At 43.8% G+C, this 22,347-nt stretch overlaps 1 protein-coding gene across 5 annotated transcripts in view; it reads left to right on the forward strand.

Annotated features, from left to right (window-relative positions):
- TMEM40 (transmembrane protein 40) overlaps positions 1–19,487 on the forward strand; it is a 33,612-nt gene extending 14,125 nt beyond the window's left edge. For 2 of the 5 annotated variants that reach the window (XM_029918182.1, XM_029918180.1), the window contains exons 2-12: positions 4,252–4,332; positions 4,988–5,128; positions 8,914–9,003; positions 10,322–10,375; positions 12,961–12,996; positions 13,357–13,389; positions 13,777–13,824; positions 17,810–17,881; positions 17,970–18,044; positions 18,531–18,593; positions 19,324–19,487. In XM_029918182.1, coding sequence (XP_029774042.1) covers positions 4,260–4,332; positions 4,988–5,128; positions 8,914–9,003; positions 10,322–10,375; positions 12,961–12,996; positions 13,357–13,389; positions 13,777–13,824; positions 17,810–17,881; positions 17,970–18,044; positions 18,531–18,593; positions 19,324–19,343 — 705 coding nt within the window. In that variant the 5' untranslated portion in view covers positions 4,252–4,259 and the 3' untranslated portion in view covers positions 19,344–19,487. Of the gene's footprint in view, positions 1–4,251; positions 4,333–4,987; positions 5,129–8,020; positions 8,652–8,913; positions 9,004–10,321; positions 10,376–12,960; positions 12,997–13,356; positions 13,390–13,776; positions 13,825–17,809; positions 17,882–17,969; positions 18,045–18,530; positions 18,594–19,323 lie in introns of those variants that run through there. The other 3 variants (XM_029918183.1, XM_029918181.1, XM_029918184.1) reach the window with 3 other exon arrangements.
- Positions 19,488–22,347: the final 2,860 nt, after the last annotated feature.

Below are 22,347 nucleotides of genomic sequence, written 5' to 3' on the forward strand. Positions count from 1 at the left end.
ATTCTGTACTGGGGCGCCTGGGGCACTCAGCCAGTTAAGTGTCAGACTTCAGCTCAGGTCATAATCTCACGGTTCGTGGCTTTGAGCCCCACGTCAGGCTCTGTGCTGACAGCTTAGGATCCTCTGTCTCCTTTCTCCTCCCCTCCCCTGGCCGCTCACTCTCTCTCTCAAAAAAAAAAGAGTAGATTCTGTACTAAAAACGAACATACATACATATAAAAAAAAAACCCAAATCTCATAGATACAGAGAACAAATGGGTGATTGCCAGAGATGGAGGCTGAGGGGTGGCTGAAACAGTCAGTCAAAAGGTACGAACTTTCAGGAGTAAAATAAGTAAGTCATGGGGATGTAATGTACAACCTGGTGACTATGGCTAATAATATGGTTGTTTATATTTAAAGTTGCTAAAAGAATCGGTCTTAAAAGTTCTCATCATAAGAAGAAGAACTTGTAACTCTGTGCGGGAACAGATGGTAACTAGACTTACTGTCATGAATGTTTCACAGTGTACACGAGTACTGAATCATCACATTGTACACCTGAAACATATGATGTTATATGCCAATTATACCTTAATAAGAAATTGTAACACAATTAAATTTTTTAAGAAGAGTAGATTCTCTAGACCAGTGGTTCTCAAGCTGGGATGACTTTCACCTGAAGGGGACCTTTGGCAGTGTCTGGAGACGTTTTTGACTGCGGGGGGTGCTCCTGGCATCTGGTGGGGAGACCAAACACCCTGCACATACAACAGCAAAGAATAGTCGGTCCCAAATGTCAGGAGGGTTGAAGTTAGTAACCCTAATCTAGACTAGTCAGAGAGTAGTGAATCTATCCCTTCTCAAGTTGAGGGCTTAGACTCAGAACTGGGAGAAGAAATAGGGAGGCTTCCAGATGAAGCCAGTGCAACTCAGCTATGCTGTTGTAACAAATAGACCAAATCACAGGGCTCAAATAAGAGAATTGTATTTCCATGCACATAGCTGATCAGAGGCAGGGTCGGGTGGCCAGGAAGCTCTGGTGCATGAGGCCTTGAGAGACTTAGGTTTCCTTTTGACTTCTTGCTCAGGAATTCCCTGGGGTGTTGGCTTATTTTGGGTGACTGAGATTGGTTCACTGCCCACCCTACTCCCCAGCATATACAAAGCAGGAAGGAGGAAATAGAATACAGGCAGAAGTATGTCCAGAGCTGTATCACCTGTGAGAATAGATTGTTAAATGTTTAGGAATTTTGGAAGCTGATTGAAGGGGCACCTGGATGGTTCAGTTGGTCGGGCTTTCTGCTGTCTTCACAGAGCCCGCTTTGGATCCCGTCTCCCCCTCTCTCTATCCCTTCTGCACTTGCTCCCTCCTTTTCCCTCCCTCTCTCTTTCTCTCAAAAATAAGTATTTTTTTTAAAAAAAGAATTTTTTAAGGGCACCTGGGTGGCTCAGTTGGTTAGGTGGCCAACTTCAGCTCAGATCATGATCTCTCCGTTTGTGAGTTTGAGCCCTGTGTCGGGCTCTATGCTGACAGCTCAGAGCCTGGAGCCTGCTTCATATTCTGTGTCTCCCTCTCCCTCTGGTCCTCCTCTGCTTGCAATCTGTCTCTGTCTCTCTCCAAAATAAATAATAAAAACATTAAAAAGAATAAGAAGAAATTTTTAATAAAAAAGAAATGTACAATTAAATAAATTATATTAAAAACACTGTTAATACATGCTCAAAACCTATCACTTCCTAATTTATTTTACTACTTCCTGCTATTACCTAGGCACTTGAGACTTTCATATCTGTTTTGACTGTACGGTAGAAACACTGCATAATGTGTTCTTCGTCACATCCCTTCCTGACTTTGCACTCCATGACCTCACATTGGTAGCTTGAAATCAGTCGCGGTGTAAGTATTTACACCATGGAAATCAGTCACCTCTACAAACCAGAGCTTGATGGTTTGTTTTGTTGACTATCTAAATTTTAGAAAGTGATCCAGAAAACACTAATAATGTGTTCAACCTAAAACTGGGTTGCACCTATGCCATTACATTGTGAATAGCACAAGTCAACAAAATAGTCTTCCCGAATTTCAAAACTCATATGATTCAGCAAAGAAGTTGCTCAGATCACTGATGAAGTGTGGCAATGAGTGCCTTAGTTGTTTCACTTTTGTCTTTCTCGTTAATGTGAAAGAAAATATCAGCAGACACTCATGTTGGAAGGATTTGCATTCATCAGTAATTTTGGCAACTTTTTTGCTGAAACTGGTAGTAATCAAAAATTTATAGTAGTCTGATTTTGTGATACTATTGCTGGTGATGGACTTACAAAAACGGGTAGTGAGTTTTGCACGAAATTCCAAAGTACACTGAAGTTACAGGTGTGTGAGATTTCTAATAAAGAGTACTATATATTTTATTGTTTGTAAGTTGTATGCTATCCATTCCTTACATCAGTAAAACTTACAGCAAATGTGTGTGTATGCGTGCGCGTGCATGTGTGTATACTTGGTTTTTTTCCTGGAGAGCCATTAAACTTTTATCGGCACACCACCACACATATCCCATCCCCGCACATTCCTTCAGGAGTGTAGTCAAATGGCCACACTTAGCTTCAAGGGATGCTGAAAACTATAGTCCGTAGCTGGATGGTCATCGGCCCCACTAAAATAAAGCCTTTGTAGGGGAGCCCTGCTCCAAGAACACTAGCTGATTCTGGTCAGCCATTTGGGTTTTCCAAGGCCACAGTTATAGCCTTCTCGTAGGTTTACCTGAATGCCACCCTCCAGAGTTACCTCTAGCTCCCTCTCAGAATTTCAGGAAAATCCTGAAGGGACACATTCCCAAGTTTGCCCTTCATCTTCAGGTGCCTGCTTCCTGCCCTTACCTTCACTACTTGCATCCATAAACCTGAAAGGCATTCCAGCAGGGCCAGACTCCAGAGTGGCCTTTGAGTAGTTTTGTGCCCCAGACCAGTGTTTTGAGGAGTATTAAATATTTGGGGAATATTTGGGGAAGTTTTGTTGTCTAGAAACTATAAGTCAGGGGTGCCTGGGTGGCTCAGTTGATTAAGCATCTGGCTTCAGCTCAGGTCATTATCTCACAGTTCGTGGGTTCAAGCCCTGTGTTGGGCTCTGTGCTGACAGCTCAGAGCCTGGAGCCTGTCTTTGGATCCTGTGTTTCCCTCTCTCTCTGACCCTCCCCTGCTCATGCTGTCTCTCTCTCTCTCAAAAATAAATAAAAACACTTAAAAAATAATAATTAAAAAAAAAAGAAACTGTAAGTCAAATGTGAGGAGCAATTAAGCCAAATTCCTACCTAGCTGGTGTATGATCAGGCTCAGATAAGCCCTTTGTGAAACCATTAAGTACTGTGCTGGTATATGCTATTCTGATGTTGGCATATTGCATTTTTAAGTATGTAAGGAAAAATTATTGGCTATTTTATTACAACAAAAGCAATACTGTTAAAAATTTAGACAACGTAAAGTAAAAATACATTATACCACCTCCCAGAGATAACTACCATTTATATTTTGATAGAGCTCCAATAAATATTAACTCATAGTTAATACTCATAAACTCATGGTCATGTTTGTTTATTTGGACTCCCACTTATGCCCTCCAACCCCCCCCAAGATCATGTGAAGAAAGTCCCAGACATCATATAATTTTGTCATAAAAATTTCAGTATTTATCTTTAAACTTAAAGGCATAACTTTAATATAAATATCACATCTAAAAATACATGTTTGGGGCCAAGGGTCATGGTTATCTCTGTCTGTACCTTCCATTCAATTTTGCTGTGAACCTCAAACTGCTCTAACAACTAAAGTCTTTTAAAAAAAAAAAGTTACTGGGGTGCCTGGATGGCTCAGTTGGTTGAGCGTCCAACTTCGGCTCAGGTCATGTTCTGATGATTCGTAGGTTCAAGCCCCAAGTCAGGCTCTGTGCAGACCGCTAGCTCAGAGCCTGGAGCCTACTTCAATTCTGTGTCTCTTTCTCTCTCTGCCCCTCCCCTGTTAATGCTTTGTCTCTCAAAAATAAATAAATGTAAAAAAAATTAGAAGAAAAAAGCTACTAATATTATCAAAGGATGATCATTATTCAGATTTCCCCAATTGTGTCTTCTTTTTTTATATAAGTTGTGTTTTTGTATTTTTGAATTGGGTGTTTGTCTTTTTCTTCTTTATTTGCCAACTCTTTATATGTTAAAGGGGTTAACTAAGGTGATATTAATTAATTGTTATTCTAATTACTCACTGTTATTCTTCCAGGGGAAACCATGGAGACTTCAGGACCTTCTTCCCAGACTCAAGATCACCTTCGAGTTACTGGAGAAACAGAAGATCTGGACTGTATGTTTGCCTCCTCTCACCCTCTGGGCAAAGCCACATGGGAGGTAGAGCCTAGCAGGGCAGATGGAACACAAGACTCTCCTTAGCTCATGTTTCACAGTGGCTCAAGTCAGAGTTGAATCCTCTAGAGAAGTAGTGTTTTACACACACACACACACACACACACACACACACACACACGCTTGGTCCAGTCTGTCCCCTAGAACTCTCTAGCTTTGCAGACCCTAACTTGTTTCCCAAATCTCAAGGGGGTTCTGGGGACTTGGGCTGGCACTGCAGAAGTCTCTGAGAAGGCAGGAATGGTCCTGCTCAGCCCCAGAATGGGGAATGAGAAGGTTCGCTTGACCAGATCCTACCTGCCCTGTAATTTACAGTGAACCCTACATTGGCAACACAGTCTGGTGACCTCCAGGCAGGATGGGGGGCTTAGAAGCCTCTCTCTGGGCTCCATATTCAGAGAAATTTATGCCCAGGGCCTTCCTAGAGCCCCTGCAGTCGGTGAGACCTCTGATCTCCTGCACCGCACCTTCCACTGGGAAGAGTATCCCAGCAATTTCTGGCTCCCAAGTCTCAAGTAGACAGCTGGGGAGGTCTTGGTGGTCTCTGGGGCAGGCAGGGCAAGAAACACTCATCCTTGCCTCTGTGCGCCTCCCAGATGGAGAGACGGATTTCCATAAGCAACACACGGAAGCCGGACTCTTTCTTCAAGAACAACCCAAGAGAGACAAGTGTTTTACTTCCTCCTCCTCTTCATCTTCCTCCTCCTCTTCCTCCTCATCATCTTCTTCTTCTTCAGGTATAGCAAAGATTAATACATATGTATATATTTCATAATATTATTCAGGAGAAGACTTACATGAGAAAACAATCCCCCATCATCTCCCGCCTTGATACTTCAGTTCTGTTTTTCCGTATTCCCTTTTAGACCCCGGCTATCAGTACACGTGACTTGTACACAGTCGTAAAGGAACACATAGTTTTGTTCTCCGTGTAACACATTTTTGCTGTTGTATTCTGAGTATTGCATTATTCTATAATATTGTTGCAGCTAACTTTCATGCTTCCCAGAAAGCCTCTCAGCAGGTGCGTCTCCTGTCAAGTAATTTTAGGTTTCTCAGGAATGCTCTGCTGTGGAACTCAGCACACCTGTCTGCTCAAGTAGCCTGCCTGGGTCCAAACCCATTCTTTGCCACTCACTAGCTATGTGTCCTTGGGCAAACTGCTAAACCCTAGGTGCCTTGGGACCCTCATCTGTAAACTGGGGATGATAACAAAAGCTACTGACTCATGGAATAATTGGGAGACCTTAGCACCTATCAGCACATAGTAACAGCTCTAAAAAAATAACTGTTAAGATTATCCCCTGGGGCACCTGAGTGGCTCAGTGGGTTTAGCGTCAGACTCTTCATTTTGGCTCAGGTCATGACCTCACAGTTTCTGAGATTGAGCTCCATGTTGGGCTCTGAGCTGTCAGCTAGAGCCTGCTTGGGATTCTCTCCCTCTCTCTCTCTCTCTCTCTCTCTGTGCCCCTCCCTGGCTTGTGCACACTCACTCGCTCTCTCTCTAAATAAAGACACACACAAGCACACACACATATATGTGTGTATATATATATATATATGTATATATATATATATATATATATATAATATGCAGGCATACATCCGTGCATTCATGCATTAAATAAATCCTTACTGCCTTCTAAGTGCTGATAAACTAAACAGACAGGAATAATGATCCCCGGGTCATAAAGCTTAGATTATGTGGAAGGAGCTAAGACGATAAGCAAATAAGTAAAAGATACCATGTAGGGGTGGCTGAGTGGCTTAATCAGTTAAGCATCTCACTCTTTTTTTTAATTTTTTAAATGTTTTTATTTATTTTTGATACAAAGAGAGACAGAGCATGAGAAGGGGAGGGTCAGAGAGAGAAGGAGACACAGGACTGGAAGCAGGCTCCAGGCTCTGAGCTAGCTGTCAGCACAGAGCCCGACGTGGGGCTCGAACCCACGAACGTGAGATCTGACCTGAGCCGAAGTCGGAGGCTTAACCAACTGAGCCACCCAGGCGCCCCTAAGTGTCTCACTCTTTATTTCAGTTCAGGTCATGATCTTATGGTTCATGAGTTCGAGCCCCACATTGGGCTCTGCACTGTCAGCATGAAGCCTCCATGGGATTCCCCTCCCTCTCTCTCTCTCTCTGCCCCTTCCCTACTCATATATATGCATTTTCTCTCAAATTAAACTTAAAAACAAAAAGATCATCCCCAACCTCACCACCAGCTTAGCATGCTCATAAACATCCGTGCTCAAAAGCTTTTACTTTTTGAAGTTTTCGCACACACCACATCCTAAGCATCGATTCCCCACAAGTTCTTTCATGGGTTTCAGGGCACGAACATCTCCAGTTGGGTCTTGATTACAAATTGCCACATTATTCTCTGACAGAAAGCAGAATCCTCTCATTTTTGTTCTCTTAATTCAACATGTTAGGCTGCTCTCCCTACATATCTTTTTTAATGTATCCTGTTGCTTTTTAATTAAAACTTTTTAGGGGCTCCTGGGTGGCTCAGTCGGTTAAGCATCCGACTTCGGCTCAGGTCATGATCTCACTATTCGTGGGTTTGAGCCCCGCATCAGGTTCTGTGCTGACAGCTCAGAGCCTGGAACCTGCTTCAGATTCTATGTCTCCCTCTCTCTCTGCCCCTCCCATACTCATTCTCTGTTTCTCTCTGTCTCAATAATAAATAAACATTAAAAATTTTAATTAAAACTTTTTATTGTGCATGATTACACATAGGAACACTGTAAAAAATGTGGAGCAAATAAGGAAGTAGAAAAAGAAGAAAATCATCCTTTGCTCTGTCACCCACAGATAATCACTAAACACATATTACTGTGTTTCCTTACATTTATTCAATAAATACTTGTTAAGCACTAGCATGTGCCACGTTCTGGGATGGGTAGGTACTGGGGCACCAGCAACTAAATGTGAGTCTTTCTGCTAGGGTTAATTTTTTAAATAATTGTATTAGAGAGCACATATAAAAATTGTCCTCATTTTAGAAAGCATTTAATAATACCTTTTAATACTATAATATGTTTTATAAAAAATTATATATTATGAATACATCACAGAGAAAGCTAAAGCCTTGTTCACTTGCATATTGATGGAGGTTGTCTCTGGCTGATAGAATTTGGAATATTTTTTTGTTTCATTTTTTGTGTTGTTTTATATTTTGCAAAATGCAATGAAAAAGTTTTTTTTACATTGATTAATATTTATAAAATACAGGGGCGCCTGGGTGGCTCAATCAGTTAAGCGGCCGACTTCAGTTCGGGTCATGATCTCATGGATCGTAGGTTTAAGCCCCGCATTGGGCTTTATGCTGACAGCTCAGAGCCTGGAGCCTGCTTCCCTTTCTGTGTCTGCTTCTCTCTCTGCCCCTCCTCTGCTCCTGCTCTGTCTGTCTCTCAAAAATAAATAAACATTAAAAAATATATATTTATAAAATACAGAAAAGAAGAAAATAGAAGGTAACCAAAATCTCGTCTTCTGAGATAAATACTGCTATTACAATTTTTTTCATTTAATTTATTTTTTAGAGAGAGAAAGAGGGGCAGAGAGAGAAGGAGAGAGAGAATCTCAAGCAGGCTCCATACTCAGCACAGAGCCAGATGCAGCACTCGATCTCAGGACCCTGAGATTATGACCTGAGCCCAAACCAAGAGTCAGAAGCTCCACCAACTGAGACACCCAAGCACTCCTGCTATTGTAATCTCCATGTACCTCTGATCCCTTTTTCTCTGTACCTAGCTGAGATCACATATGCACTGATTTTAAAACACAGTTGATCTAGCTTCCTGGAAATTTAAAACTTACCCACGACTGAGCAGGAGCTCTGCAAGCACACTGAGGACATTCACCTGCCAGAGCCAGTCAGTCATCTTCAGGCAAAGGGAGTCCTCTGGACCTGAAGCCGGAACGCCCGGCTCCTCGGCCTGAATTCCTGCAATGCTGACTGGTCCAGGAGTGCCAACAACCCTGTCATTCTTCAAGTCTTGATCAAACTCCTCCTCCCGGCTGGGCACCCTGAGAACAATGGGGATGCAGGCCTTGTCCTTCAGGAGCTCAAGATGGTGGGAGAGACCAACACCATCACCACTGGCCCTCACGCCCACTGTGCCAAGCACACATAGCTGATGGCGATCATAACCCAGATGAGGGAGGGCAAAGACGAGTGTGAGCTGGGGCAGCTAGAAAAGGCTTTCTACTCCTTCATCTTCAAGATAATGGAGACAAATGGGAAAGGCCTTCCAGGTGGGAGCAACGACAGTCCACATGATGTGAGGACACAGAGGTGACACAATCCCTGTACTTGTAATAATACCTCAGATGACCTTGTCTTATCTTCATGAAAGCAACAGTGGAAATATTACATGAGTTGTCCAAGGTTACACAGAAAGCTTGTGGCAGATCTCCCACCCTACCCCCTGCCCCCAAGAGTGAATGTAAAGAACGAATGTATTTCAGGCTCATGCCAGGCTGAAGTTCTCCTAGAGTTTGTGTTTGTTCCTTGCAGGGAGTGGTGATGAGGACCAGCACCCCAGAGTAACTGGAAAACGTCGGCAGAGCCAGGGGGCTGGGCACCCCCCCAGGAACAGCTCACCTGGTAGGCAGTAGGCCCCGCCATTTCTCCTTGCCCCTGCCCCCAGCTCCCGGTTGAGTTTCTCAGTGGGACTGAGCAGACCTGTGTGAAGATGTCCTCACAGCAGTGTTTATAGTAAGGCACCAATGACAAACGGTCTCATGTCCAACAACAGCAAAATACACCCTTCCCTGGCTGGTTCTGTTCTTCATACAGCTCCAAAGTGACAAAGAAAGATGCCAAAGCATATGACTGGTTTGATCTCATATATACTCTGTAAAAATTCATGCATACGTGGTCATAATGTTAGGAGTAGTTATCTCTGAATGGCTCAGTTGTGGGTGATTTTTTGGTTTTTGGCTTTTTGGACCTGTCCTATATTTTACATTGTATAAATATTATACAATGAACACGTTCTGTTTTTACAACCAGAAGAAAAATTTAAATACAATTTGGCCTAAGTGGATTGTGGGAAGAAAAAGGGCATGGGGCAAAGAGTCTGTATTAATGCCTAATACAGAACCTGGCACATGGGAGATGTTTAATAAATGCTGCCCAGGAAGCCGGAGTTGAGTTCTGGGCTCTATTTCTGAAGGTAAGAGTGATTTGGATTGCAGACTTTGGTGATGGATCAGGGTTTCAATCCTGGAATTGCCACTTACTGGCTGGCTGACGTTCAGGGAATAATTTAACTTTGTGAGCTTTAGTTTCCTTACCCATTAAATGGGGCAAGGAAAGATACTAATACCTTCTTCATGGGATTTCCATAAGGATCTAATGAAATATTATTTTAGGTTTATTTTTTTATTTTGAGAGAGAGAGAGTGAGTGAGCACATGAGCAGGGAAGGGGCAGAGAGAGAACTCCAAGCAGCCTCCACACTGTCAGCACAGAGCCCAAGGCAAGGCTGGATCTCATGAACTGTGAAGTCATGACCTGAGTGGAAATCAAGAGTCAGATGTTTAACTGACTGAGCCACTCAGCCATCCCAGGGTTCTAACAAAATGTTAAATATAAATTACTAATGTCCGTGTTGGTACGTAGTAAGTGCTCAATAAATGGCAACTCTGATTATTGACTTTGAAGGAGGCCCAGGTCCTCTCAGACCCTCAGTTCTTTTTCAGGAAACTGATCACAGTCACCTCTGAGTGTATGTGGAGAGTCAGGGTAAAGGGAATACTTGTAAAGGCTGTCCTGCCTCTTGAAGGCGGCCAGGCTCACCCCCCAGCACAAATGAGGCCTGTGTTACTTTTTAAGGCTTCAGGTGTGTGAAAGATGGAAGCTGTCCAGGGAGGCTGGGACTGGGACTGGGGAGAGTTGACTAAGGATTTGCTTCCACTCAGGTGCTGAGGATGAGGAACCTGACCTTTTGAAGGATGAGCTTCAGCTCTATGAAGGTAAGTCATCGCCCAGTGGCTTTGGAGAAACTGGAACTACACAGACGACATGAGCGCTCTGGACTTTGTGGGACAGAAACCAGACCATGAGGGTGTTGCTGTGGGCTGAGAAGCGCTAGGAAAATGAATATTGCAAGATGAATGGTTAGAACATTGACAGATGGGGACAGGCATTTTCTACCATGGGGAGACTCCCCCAGATCCTCTTGTGAACTATAATCTTGACTTGCAGGACGTCCTGCAGCAGTCAGCCAATCTTTCCAGGCCTGAGCTTCCCAACCAGCAAAATAGAACATGATTAGCACCCACTGTCTTGAAATAGTGGGCTATGTACACATGCATGGGAAAATTAAGGATCTGATCTCTAAATACCTCCTGGAGTAATCATCTCCAGACATAGTGATTATTACAGCAAGGAGTTATAAACATGGTACTTTGCTTGGTAGCACTTTGATGAAACGGCAATTTGTAGGAATGAACCAGTATGCAAAAAAAGCCTAACATATGCCTACTGCAGATACGAAAACCTGTTTAACTTCATTTAATCCAACATTTCTATAATCTACCTAGTCTCCTAACACCTGGTAATAAATCAAGAAAACCAATAAGAAACACATAAACATTCTAAGACATGTAAACAGAATATTTTAATTTCTGCATCAAGATATTACCCATGGCTTCCTCTGGGTGGTAGCATTGTGGGTAAATAGTTATACTGTTTTATTTCCTCACCTGAATTTTCTTTCTTCCTTCCTTTCTTTTTCTTCCTTTCTTTCTCTTTTTTTTTCTTGCTTCCTTCCTTTCTCTTTCTCTCTTTAAAAAGTCAAATATCAACTTGGTTTAGAAAAATGTTTTTAATTAAGTAGTGTAGGAATGGTTTCACTGGGTGTAACATGAAAGAGGAACAAACGGTTTACATATATTTTTAAATGTTTTTTTTTCACATCATAAAAGTAATTTATATTCCCTGAAAGGTAGACATCACCACACTTTGTGAGTTTGTGAATTACTTTTCCTGCCCCAAGACATTGGAGGTTCTTAGTAAATTGCTCTCCTGGAGTCTCATTTCATGCCATTCTGGGTATGTTCTCTGTACCCTCAGTACTGACCGCTCAGGTTACCTGCAGATGATGTTTCCTATTTGCATATCAACATAAAGATCTATTTGTGTAAAGACAGTTCAGCCTGTTTATTGTTGTGTGCTGAGTACCCTCTTCTGATGTTTGTGTCCTGGTGCTGACCTCAGGAATGGGATGTGTACAGGTATGGGGACTGCCTGTGGAGGGCGATGCAAGGGGTCCTGCCTCCCCTTGGGGGAAGGATTTGACAGGCTAGGAGAGAGGTCCCCAGGAACTAGAAAAGGTCCCGAGAATCAGGATGAATGGGATGGGTAGGCCACCCTAGATGAGATTAATAGGGAGGCAGCAGCTCGAGACAAGTACACAGGGCTCAAATCACCCTCAGCCACCCACACAAGGAGCTAAACACTCAGAGGGGTATGGGGCTGGGGTTACCAATGTGCAGCCCAGCCTGGCTCCCACAAACTCAGGGCCTGCTGGGGCTAGGGCCACGTGGCTCGGTGTCGTCACCTGCACCTGTGTAGTCATGAACAGGCAAAGGTTGCAAACCGATGCCTACATGTGTGCAGACATACGTGTTTTATCTAGCTCAAAGGTTGTTGTTATTATTACATTTCATCAATTCTACAGCTCCTACTTTTTCACATTTAGACATCTCTAAAATCAGGACGCATCTGAAAATCACTGGCAACTTATAATTAAAATTGGCAGTGGTTTTCCTTACATAGTAATATCGAAAATAATGTAATTTCTCACAAATTATGATGCCTTTGATTCAGTGGAAAACAAGAGGTGTCCACCTTTTCTATAATCAAGAAGTTGATGTAGGGGCACCTGGATGGCTCAGTCAGTTGAGCGTCCTACTCTTGGTTTCGGCTCAGGTAATGATCTTGTGGTTCGTGGGTTCCAGCCCTGCATCGCACTCTGTGCTGACAGCATGGAGCCTGCTTTGGATTCTCTCTCTTTGCACCTCCGGTGTGTGCACAGTCTTTCTCTCTCTCTCTCTGTCTTAAAATAAATAAACTTAGGGGCGCCTGGGTGGCTCAGTCGGTTAACTTCAGCTCAGGTCATGATCTCATGGTCCATGGGCTTGAGCCCCACATCAGGCTCTGTGCTGACAGCTCAGAACCTGGAGCCTGTTTCAGATTCTGTGTGTGTCTCTCTCTCTGCCCCTCCCCCACTTGTGCTCTGTCTCTCTCTGTCTCAAAAATAAATAAACCAAAAAAAATTTTTTAAGATATAAATAAATAAACTTTTAAAAAAGTTGATGTAAAACCTGGCTTTCTGGCCTCTGTAACACTGGACAGGCATTCCTACCATGACTTTAAATGGCTGATGGGTAGCGGCTGCCCCTTTAGATGGAATAGCCCCCAGCTTGCCCCAGTCCCCACTTTGCCCATTCAGATTAAAGGAAAGTCTCTGAATGAGACCCATCTTCTCCACAGTATCAGTTCTCCCCACCCAGAGGGTAATGGATATGTGATCACTGATTTTCCTTCTGTGTAGGTGCCTCCAGAGAGGTGGTGCCCTCAGGAGAATCAGGTGAGTGTCCAGTCAGGGGAGAGGGTTTGTCAGTGCTACCGATGAATGGTCTGGGCCTTGTCTCTTCCCCTGCGAGAGCCAGCTGCTGTCAGGGTTCATGGGTGTGAGGTGGGCACTCCAAATCCACCTGGAGGCCTGGGACTCTGACCTGGGCTCAGCCAGGCAGGGGCCCAGTGCAGATTAGAAAGGTGTGTTAGGCAAGAGGCAAGGGGATTACAATCAGCAATCAATAAAGATCCCTTAGGGGCTGGAGAATTCAACTCGGGATTTTCAGAGGTCACCTACTTCCTCTGCTAGGGTGGAGGCACCCGTCAAGGGCCCAAGCTAGCCTGGCATTAATGTTGAGTTTCTGCTCTCTAGGACTCCGAAGGAGAGGCTCTGACCCAGCAAGTGGTAAATACACAAACTCCAAGAGGAGAGAGGGAGGTGGCCTCCATTCCGGAGGGTTGGGGCAGGACCAGACAGCCTGAGAAGGTGGGTCAGTCACAGCAGGGGCAACATCACCAGCCAGAGTATCACCTTGATTCTGGGAAAGGCCTCTCCAAGCTCAGGAGAAACGAAATGGAATGCAGACTCAGGTCTGTATAGAGAGGAAGGGGTGAGTGGGGGTCCCAAGGAAAGACACTGCCCACCTTCACAGCTTTGCCCTGATTGGTCCTGTGCTGAGTGCCCTCTGACCCAGGAAGAACCCAGGAGAGCCAGTCTCTGTGAGGCAAAGAGGAGAAAACCCCACCAGCCATCCCTCATCAAAGTAAACACTCATCTCTCTCTTTTCCTAAGGAGAAGTGGAGGCCTCTCAGTTAAGAAGACTGAATATAAAGAAAGATGGTAAGCAGGCCCCTGGGTGGCTCAGTCAGTTGGGGGTCTGAATCAGGTCATGATCTCAGGGTTCGTGGCATCGAGCCCCACATTGGGCTCTGTTGCTAACAGTACAGAGCCTGCTTGGAATTCTCTCTCTTCCTCTCTCTTTGCCCCTTCTCCCCCTCAAAATAAATTTTTAAAAAAAGAAGAAAGAAAGAAAGGAAGGGAGGGAGGGAGGGAGGAAGGAAGGAAGAAAAAGAAAAGATGGTAAGAAAATTGGTGCCCCAGGGGCACCTGGGGACCTCAGTCTGTTAAGCATCTGACTTTGGCTCAGGTCATGATATCAGGGTTTGTGAGTTTAAGCCCTCATTGGGCACTGTGATGACAGCTCAGAGCCTGGAGCTTGCTTCATATTCTGTGTCTTCTTCTCTCTGTAATTCTTCTCTGCCCAGCTTTGTCTCTCTCTCTCTCTCTCAAAAATAAATAAACAAAAAAATTTTAAAGAAAGAAAGAGAATTGGTACCCCAAAGTTGTTTCTGCCTGTCTGGTCCAGATTCCTATGGTTAGAAAGTCGATTGGTAGCCTAGAAAAACAGCAGTCACAGCCCTCCCACCTCTGTCATGTGCCATGTTTGCAAACACCTCAGTTTAGAATCATGGCAAGAAGGTGGTATAATGACTCCCATTGTGCAGAAATGGAACCTAAGACTCAAGGATGACATGTGGGCTTTTGTGGGCTTTCCGCTAGCAAGTCACATGATCTGGACTTGAACCCTGGTCCTGTGTTCTTTCTGCTCTACACAGAGTCACGAAGTCATGGGGATGATAAATGCCCCCCAGGCCTCTGGCCATGATAGGGAGCTAGAGATAGGGCAAGGAAGCCTTGAGATTAGATTAACCTAGACTCTGGAGAAGGAACGGTAAGAACTGGAAGGAATTCCTTCTTTCCAAGCCTGGAGTCTGTGAGGGCTTTAAGGAGGAGGATGAGAAGGGGATATGAAACCAGGGTGTTGTATTAAACAAATGGAAGTTGTCCTTGAAACATTTGCGGTTGTTGCAAAAGGCCACCTTCAGGGTGTGGGACACCTAGGTGGGAGCCCCTGACTCTGTCTTTGTCCAGCTAAAGGAACCAGGGCTTTAGAACTTTCCCAGGCTATGAAATGTACCCCACGGGAATAACACTGAGATTCTCAAAGAGCGGGACCTGGCATTATACCCAAAAGCAAGAAGGTGATTCCCCTTTCCGCTCTCCTTCCTAGAGCACAATCTTAGTTAGGAACCCCTGTGTCTTTAATGCCACCCTGTCATTGTCCTTGTCCTTCGGACACAGACAGCAGAGCCTCCTCTCATCACGGCCCCTTGAATGAGTCCAGGGCCCTGTGTTCTCTTCCCAGTGACCTACCCCAGTGCCTGGCAAGGCGTAGGAGGCCTCACTCCAGAACACACCTGAACACCTACCCAAGGCCAAGACCCTGCTCTTAGCTCCTCTCCATACCCCTGTTAGCTATGAGAGCCCCCCAAGCCTGCAATCTCACTTCTGGGTATCGGGCCCACAGAAATACGTGCACAAATCCATGTCTAGTGACGTTTGTGCAGCATCAATGGTAACAGCAAAAAAATCAGACACTTCCAGGTTTATTTATGGGGGACCAGTTAAATAAATTGGGTTAAGTTTATACCACGGAACACTGTGCAGCCATCAAAGAACAGGGCAGAGGAGCACCTGGATGGCTCAGTCGATTGAGCCTCTGACTTCAGCTCGGGTCATGATCTCACATTTTTTGGGTTTGAGCCCCACATCGGGCTCTGTGCTGACAGCTCAGAGCCTGGAGCCTCCTTCATATTCTGTGTGTATCTCTCTCTCTGCCCCTTCCCTGCTCATGCTATCTCTCTCTGTCAAATAAAACATTAAAAAAAAAAAAAAAAGAACAGGGCAGATCTAGTATGTTCTGAGATAGAAAGATGGCACTGATCTATCTGTGAGAGGAAGAAAGCAAATGATGGAGCAGCAGATATACAAATTGGTCTTGCTTTAAAAAAAAATCAAGTCTAGTTAATACACCGTGTTGTATTAATTTCAGATGTACAATCTAGCAGTTCTGTTCACTTCTCAGTACTCATCATGATAAGTGTATTCTAAATCTCCTTCACATATTTTACCCATCCCCCACCCCTGTCCTGCCCTCTGGTAACTGTCAGTTCATTCTCTGTATTTGTTTGTCTCTCTTTTTTTTTGTTTATATCTTTGTTTTGTTTCTTAAATAACATATGAGTGAAATCATATGGTATTTGTCTTTCTCTGAGTGACTTATTTCTCTTAGCATCATTCCCTCCAAGTCCATTCATGTCTTTGCAAATGGCAAGATCTCATTCTTTTTATGGCCAAGTAATATATGTATATACACACACACACACACATATATATACACATACATACATATATATATATACATATCACATATACACACAACACCATATCTTTATCCATTCAACTATCGATGGATACTTGGGCTGCTTCTATAATTTGGCAATTATAGGCAACGCTGCTGTAAACCTCAGGGTGCATATATCTATTTGAATTACTGTTTTCTTTTTCTTTGAGTAAATACCCAGTAGTGGAATTACTGGATTATATGGTAAGTCTATTTTTAATTTTTTGAGGAAACCCCATAATTAGTTTTCTAAGTGGCTATACCAATTTGCATTCCTACCGACACTACATGAGGGTTTCTTTTCTCCACATCTTTGCCAACACTTTTCATTTCTTGTCTCTTTTACCTTAGCTGTTCTGACAGGTGTAAAGTGAAAGCTCATGTGGTTTTCATTTGCATTTCCCTGATGACTAATGATACTGAGCATCTTTTCATTGTGTCTGTTGGCCATTTGGATGTTTTCTTCAGAAAAATGTTCATGTCTTCTGTCCATTTTTTAATTGGATGATGATGCTGATAATGATGATGATGATTGGTGTTGAGTTGTTATATTTTGCATACTGTTCCCTTATCAGATATGTCATTTCCAAATATCTTTTCCTACTCACTATATTATCTTTTTTGTTTCGTTGATGGTTTCCTTCACTGTGAAGAAGTTTTTATTTTGGTATAGCCTCATTTGTGTAATTTTGCTTTTGTTTCTCTTGCCTCAGGAGACATATCAATAAAGAAGCTGCTATGGCTGATGTCAAAGAAATTGCTGTCTGTTTTCTCCTAGGAATTTTATGGTTTCTTGTCTTACATTTAGGTCTTTAATCTATTTTGAATTTATTTTTGTGTATGACATAAGAAAGTGATCCTTTGCATGTTGCTGTCCAGTTTTCCCCACATCATTTGTTAAAGAGACAGTCTTTTTTTCATTGGATATTCTTGCCTTCTTTGTTGAAGATTAATTGACCAGAAAAGCATGGCTTAATTGTGGACTCAGTTCTGTTCCAGTGATCTATGTGTCTATCTCTATGCTAATACCACGCTGTTTTGATTACTACAACTTTGTAGTGTATCTTAAAATCTAGGATTGTGGTACTTCCTGCTTTTTTTTAAAATGTGTGTATATATGCCTGGAAAGGCTTTGACAATCACTGCTTGCTTTTAAGAAGGGGGATTTTGTAAAATTTGTAAAAAATCCATTTTTCACAATTTATTTTAATATTCATGTGACAAATACAGTAGGCAGCGCTGTGTGCCTGGCAGTACTTTATTCTCTGAGCAAAATCCCTGCCCCAGCATCCTACTGAGGGGGACAGACAAAATAAATCTATTTCATGGTTTTTACTTTGTTTTTTTAGAATAAGCGTGGAAAGAAAAACATAACAAGTTGAGTGGTGTCAGTGTTAGAAAAATAATAAAACGAGATAAAGCCAGGAAAGGAATGAGATTTGGGATACTGTTCTAGTTGGGCTGGTCAGGAGCTGTGTTTCTGAATAAAATCACTTTGGAGCAGAAACAAGAATACTTTAGTAACTAAAAAAAGAGAAAGAGAAAGAAGCAAATAGTAATTCCCCACCTCTGCCTGTACAGATGAGTTTTTCCATTTTGTCCTGCTCTGCTTTGCCATTGGAACCTTGCTGGTGTGCTATCACTACTATGCAGGTGAGGGCCACGGGAACAGGGACAGGGTGGGGGCATAGGAGGGTCCAGACCTGCAGGCTGACCATTCTCTCCCTCGCTGCCCTTGCAGACTGGTTCATGTCCCTTGGGGTCGGCCTACTCACCTTCGCCTCCCTGGAGACCGTTGGCATCTACTTTGGGCTGGGTAAGTCCTCCCACCCCAGCCCTCAGACACTTGGGTGGTGATGCTCACCAAGGGCCAGAAAGCCACAACCTAAATATTCTTTAAAGATTTCCTTATGCTCGTGTTTTCTTCCTGACCACTTTCAAGGTCAATGTGAGGTCATTGGCAAAACCTCATGGAAAAAAATGGGCAGCTCCACAAAAATGCAACAGAAACAGTTTAAAGTGGCAGACAAACAGAAATTAGCCAGATACCGAAAACAAGGCAGTTTGTGGAGTTGAGTGCTGGATCCGCCAGGTTTCCTGGCACTGTTAGTGCTATTCAAGGTCATTGTTTTTAATAATAACAACTCTGGTACTATTATCTAAGCTTAACCCACTGCCTGAAATTCCACCATTACTCCTTGTTTGTGTGGGGTAGGCCTTTGTCTGAGGGTGGGTGGGGGCCAGCCCTGCATCCCTTGTTGGGGCAGCGAGCTTATGCTCCTCTCTCTCTGTTTGCGAGCAGTGTACCGGATCCACAGCGTCCTGCATGGCTTCATCCCTCTCTTCCAGAAGCTTAGGCTGATGGGTAATGTTTACAGTCTTCCTACCTTCACCTTCTTCCTCTCGATCAGTCTCCGTGGTTGCCCATGAGGCTTAGCATACAGGAAACGGCAGCACAGGTCCTGGAGTCAGGGGCCTGGGTTCAAGTCCCACCTCTGCCAATTACCAGCTCCAGGGCCCAGGCTTGTCTTTTAGCCTCGGTCTCCTCCCCTTGACCATGGGTGTAATAATACCCACTGCACAAGTATGTTGTGCAAACTGTGGGAGGAGTGGAAGCAAAAGTCCTGCAGGGTGGACCACAGTAGAAAAGCAAAGGGAATCTGGACGTTTCTCATTCTCTCATAGAACTTCATGCTAACCCAAACACTATCTTCACCATGATTTCATTTGCCTACATGCTTCAGTCATGTTTCACATGACTGATGAGGAACCTGAGGCCCAGAGAGGTAGAGTGACTTGCTGAGGGTCACCCAGCTGGTGTAGCTGGGCTGGGCTAAAGGAGATCCTCTTTCTTTCTTTCTGACCAGTAGCTCTTTGCTTACCATCACGTCTCAAAACTGAGAGACCAGGGGGCTGTGTGTCTCTGCCCTGGGGATATCTGTCTCCTTTGAACCATTTAGTTCATGGAAACCTGTGGCTTCTAGAGTGACTACATTATCCCAACTGGGAGGTGTATTTGGGCATCTGGGGGTGATGTAGAAACAAGACCTTCTCACCTTCAGAATCCAGGCCATCCTGCGGGCTTTGCTTTCCAGGGTTCAGGAAGAACGACTGAGGCCGGTACTGAGCCAGCAGCCAGGCTGAGCCCCACCACGACGGCCACTGCGTCTCCCGAGTGCACAAGGACAGAGCCACGTTCTGGGAGACACTCGGGCGGGCCAGGCTAGAGCAATAAAGAGAGCACTTTCCCTTCCATGTAGTCTGAATGTTGGCACCGGCCTGGACCTGGGGATCATTCTGGCAGCACTGGCATGCAATCCAGCTGCCTGGATGAGAGGCAGAGGGAAGGTGCCAAGCCTCTGTCCTCCATGGTGCCTGGATCAAGCAGGAGGATTCCAGGATGCCACTGCTCTCAGGAGATAGTTGGAGACCCCGGGACCCTGCACACTGTGATCTGTGTGGACTCCTGATGTCTCCCGAGTCCCTAGGCCATCCAGGTGGGCTCTATGTCTTTTGAGTCACCAAGGAAAGACAGCCCACTGACATAAGTCAGGAAACCAACATGCCAGGCCCCCAGGGTGAACCTGTTACAGGTGAGATTTGGGGGACTAAAGTGTAGCATCAAGGCACCTTCTCCCTCAGCCCCATCACCTAGCACCAGCCCCACTGCCTTGTTTTCCATCCAGATTCAAATAAACATTTTCTTCCCTGGACTAAAAAGAGTCAGTTAAATGTTCCTTTAGATTTTTTGAGCATGAGAACACATTTGGAGTCTCCTTTGACCCCATCTAGTCAGGGAGGGCACCTTGTCTGCTGGATAAGGTATAAAAGGAATAAATGTAAAGTCAGAATGGTACAAGTTCAGAAACAGGGTTTTACAAACATTCCTATGAAAAGATCTGGGGCTGTTAGGTACGCTAAGCCCAACAAATACCAAAGGCATAAAATAGAAGTGCACATATACAAAAATCCATTGCAAACTTGGGTCTCAAATGGAGGTACAGAGTCTAGATTGAAGGAGGTGATCGTAGATCCTACTTTACACAGCTAGTCCACAGCAACAGCATGTATTCAGATCTGATTCGAATGTCAAGAGCAATAATGACAAACTAAAGAACATGCAGAAGAGACCAGAGTGAGAAAATAAAGAACAATTGAAGAAATGAGAACTCGTCAATTTGCAGAAGAGAACAATGGGAACTTCACCGAGCTCGTAGACTCTTGGAGGATCTTTTCCCAAGTGTCTTTGATGGTCTAGGTGCAGTCACGTATGTTATCTGGTTTAATTCCCATAGCAGCCTTCAGATGTGTCAATAATCCCCATTTTGAAGATGAGAAACTGAGACTCAAAGAGGTTTAGTAAGTTGTTCGAGTTCCCACAGTAAGTGGTGGAGCCGCGATTGGAACCCAGGCCTGTGTTCCCCTTCCTTCAAGCTGCCTTACAGAACGTGGCTAGTCTCGGCCCCCACCTCAGGCACAGCAGCCCTAAGGCTGCTGCAGTTTTTCCCAGTGTTTCCCAGACTTTGGGATTTCTCAGAGTTAGAGAGTATTTTTTTTACAAAGTGACAGGAAGGGGGCGTCTGGCTGGCTCATTCCAAGGAGCATTGGGTTCTTGATCTCAGGGTTGTGACTTGGATCCCTGTGTTGGGTGTTATTTTACTTAGAAATAAAATCCTTAGGGGCACTGGGTGGAGCAGTCGGTTAAGCGTCTGACTCTTGATTTTGGCTCAGATCATAATCTCATGGTTCATGAGTCTGAGCCCTGCATCAGCTCTCTGCTGTCAGCACAGAGGCCACTTCAGATCCTCTGTCCTCTTCTCTCTCTGCCTCTCCCCCCACTATTCTCTCTCTCTCTCTCAAAAATAAACATTAAAAAAAAGCTTAAAGAAAAAGAAAATCTTTCAAGACATTAATTAAAATAAAAAGTGGGAAGAAGGCTGCCCACTCTCCCTTGGTAATGGAGGACAATAAAAACAACAAAAACCACCAACTCTCAACATCCTTTTGTAAAAGAAACAATAGTTTTATACCAAAAAGGCAGGGAAATTATCATCAGAAGCAAAGCACGGTTTTAAATGAATAAATGGAGCTTTATGACAATTTTACTGCATGTCCTTTTTCCTCAAATCACTGTGATCTGGTGAAAAATCCTCTGGGAAACCATGAAACTAGAGAATTAAATTCCTAAAGACTTTTACATCCTGTTTTTTCTACTCATGTTCTAAGGTACCTCTTTTGATGAAGCTTAAGGCATTATTTCAGAAGAATATTGACCTATGGGTAAGGAATGTTCTTTTTTTTTTTTAATGTTTATTTTTGAGAGAGGCAGAGACAGAGCATGAGCAGAGGAGGGTCAAAGAGAGAGGGAGACACAGAATTCATAGCAGGCTCCAGACTCTGAGCTGTCAGCACAGAGTCCAACACAGGGCTCAAACTCACCAACCATGAGATCATGACCTGAGCCAAAGTCGGATGCTTAACCGACTGGGATTGTTCCTGATAGTCACAACTGTGATGTCCCTGGACATTCAGCTCTGAGCCGTGCCCGGACCTGGACACCCATGACACAGTTGTCCAGTTACTCCTTTTTTAAGACTGTTCGCTTGTTCTGGGTTTGTCCAGGTTTTAGGAGCAGCTTGTCCAGCTCTGCAAAGAAGCCAGTAGGAATTCTGATAGGGTTGCAATTGTATCCGTATATAAATTTTAAAAGTCTGATGCTTCCTTTTTACCTCTTTAACATTTATATTAGGAAAAAAATTACACCAAATCCCAGTGCCAAAAATCAACCACAGCTAACATTTGGGTGTGTTTTCTGTGAGCCTTTCATGCACTAGTAATTAAGTTTTACTTTGAGCCCTTTTTTCTTGAACATATAATAAGGATTTCTCCATTATATAATAAAGATATTTCTATATGCCTCATTTCCAGCCACTGCTTTTCATGCTTTGTGTCATCATGCCTCCGTGTCTAGGTAGTAGTATCAGTAGCTCACATCTGTTGAGCACTTCTTACATGCTAATCGTGGGGCTACACACTTCATGTGCATCCCATCATCTAATCTTCATGAAACTCCATTCTGTCAGGCTCTCCATCTTATTTATTTTTAAAATTTTATTTAA

The sequence above is a fragment of the Suricata suricatta genome, chromosome 12 (genome assembly GCF_006229205.1).
Source record: "Suricata suricatta isolate VVHF042 chromosome 12, meerkat_22Aug2017_6uvM2_HiC, whole genome shotgun sequence".
In the NCBI taxonomy this organism is placed as follows: domain Eukaryota; kingdom Metazoa; phylum Chordata; class Mammalia; order Carnivora; family Herpestidae; genus Suricata; species Suricata suricatta.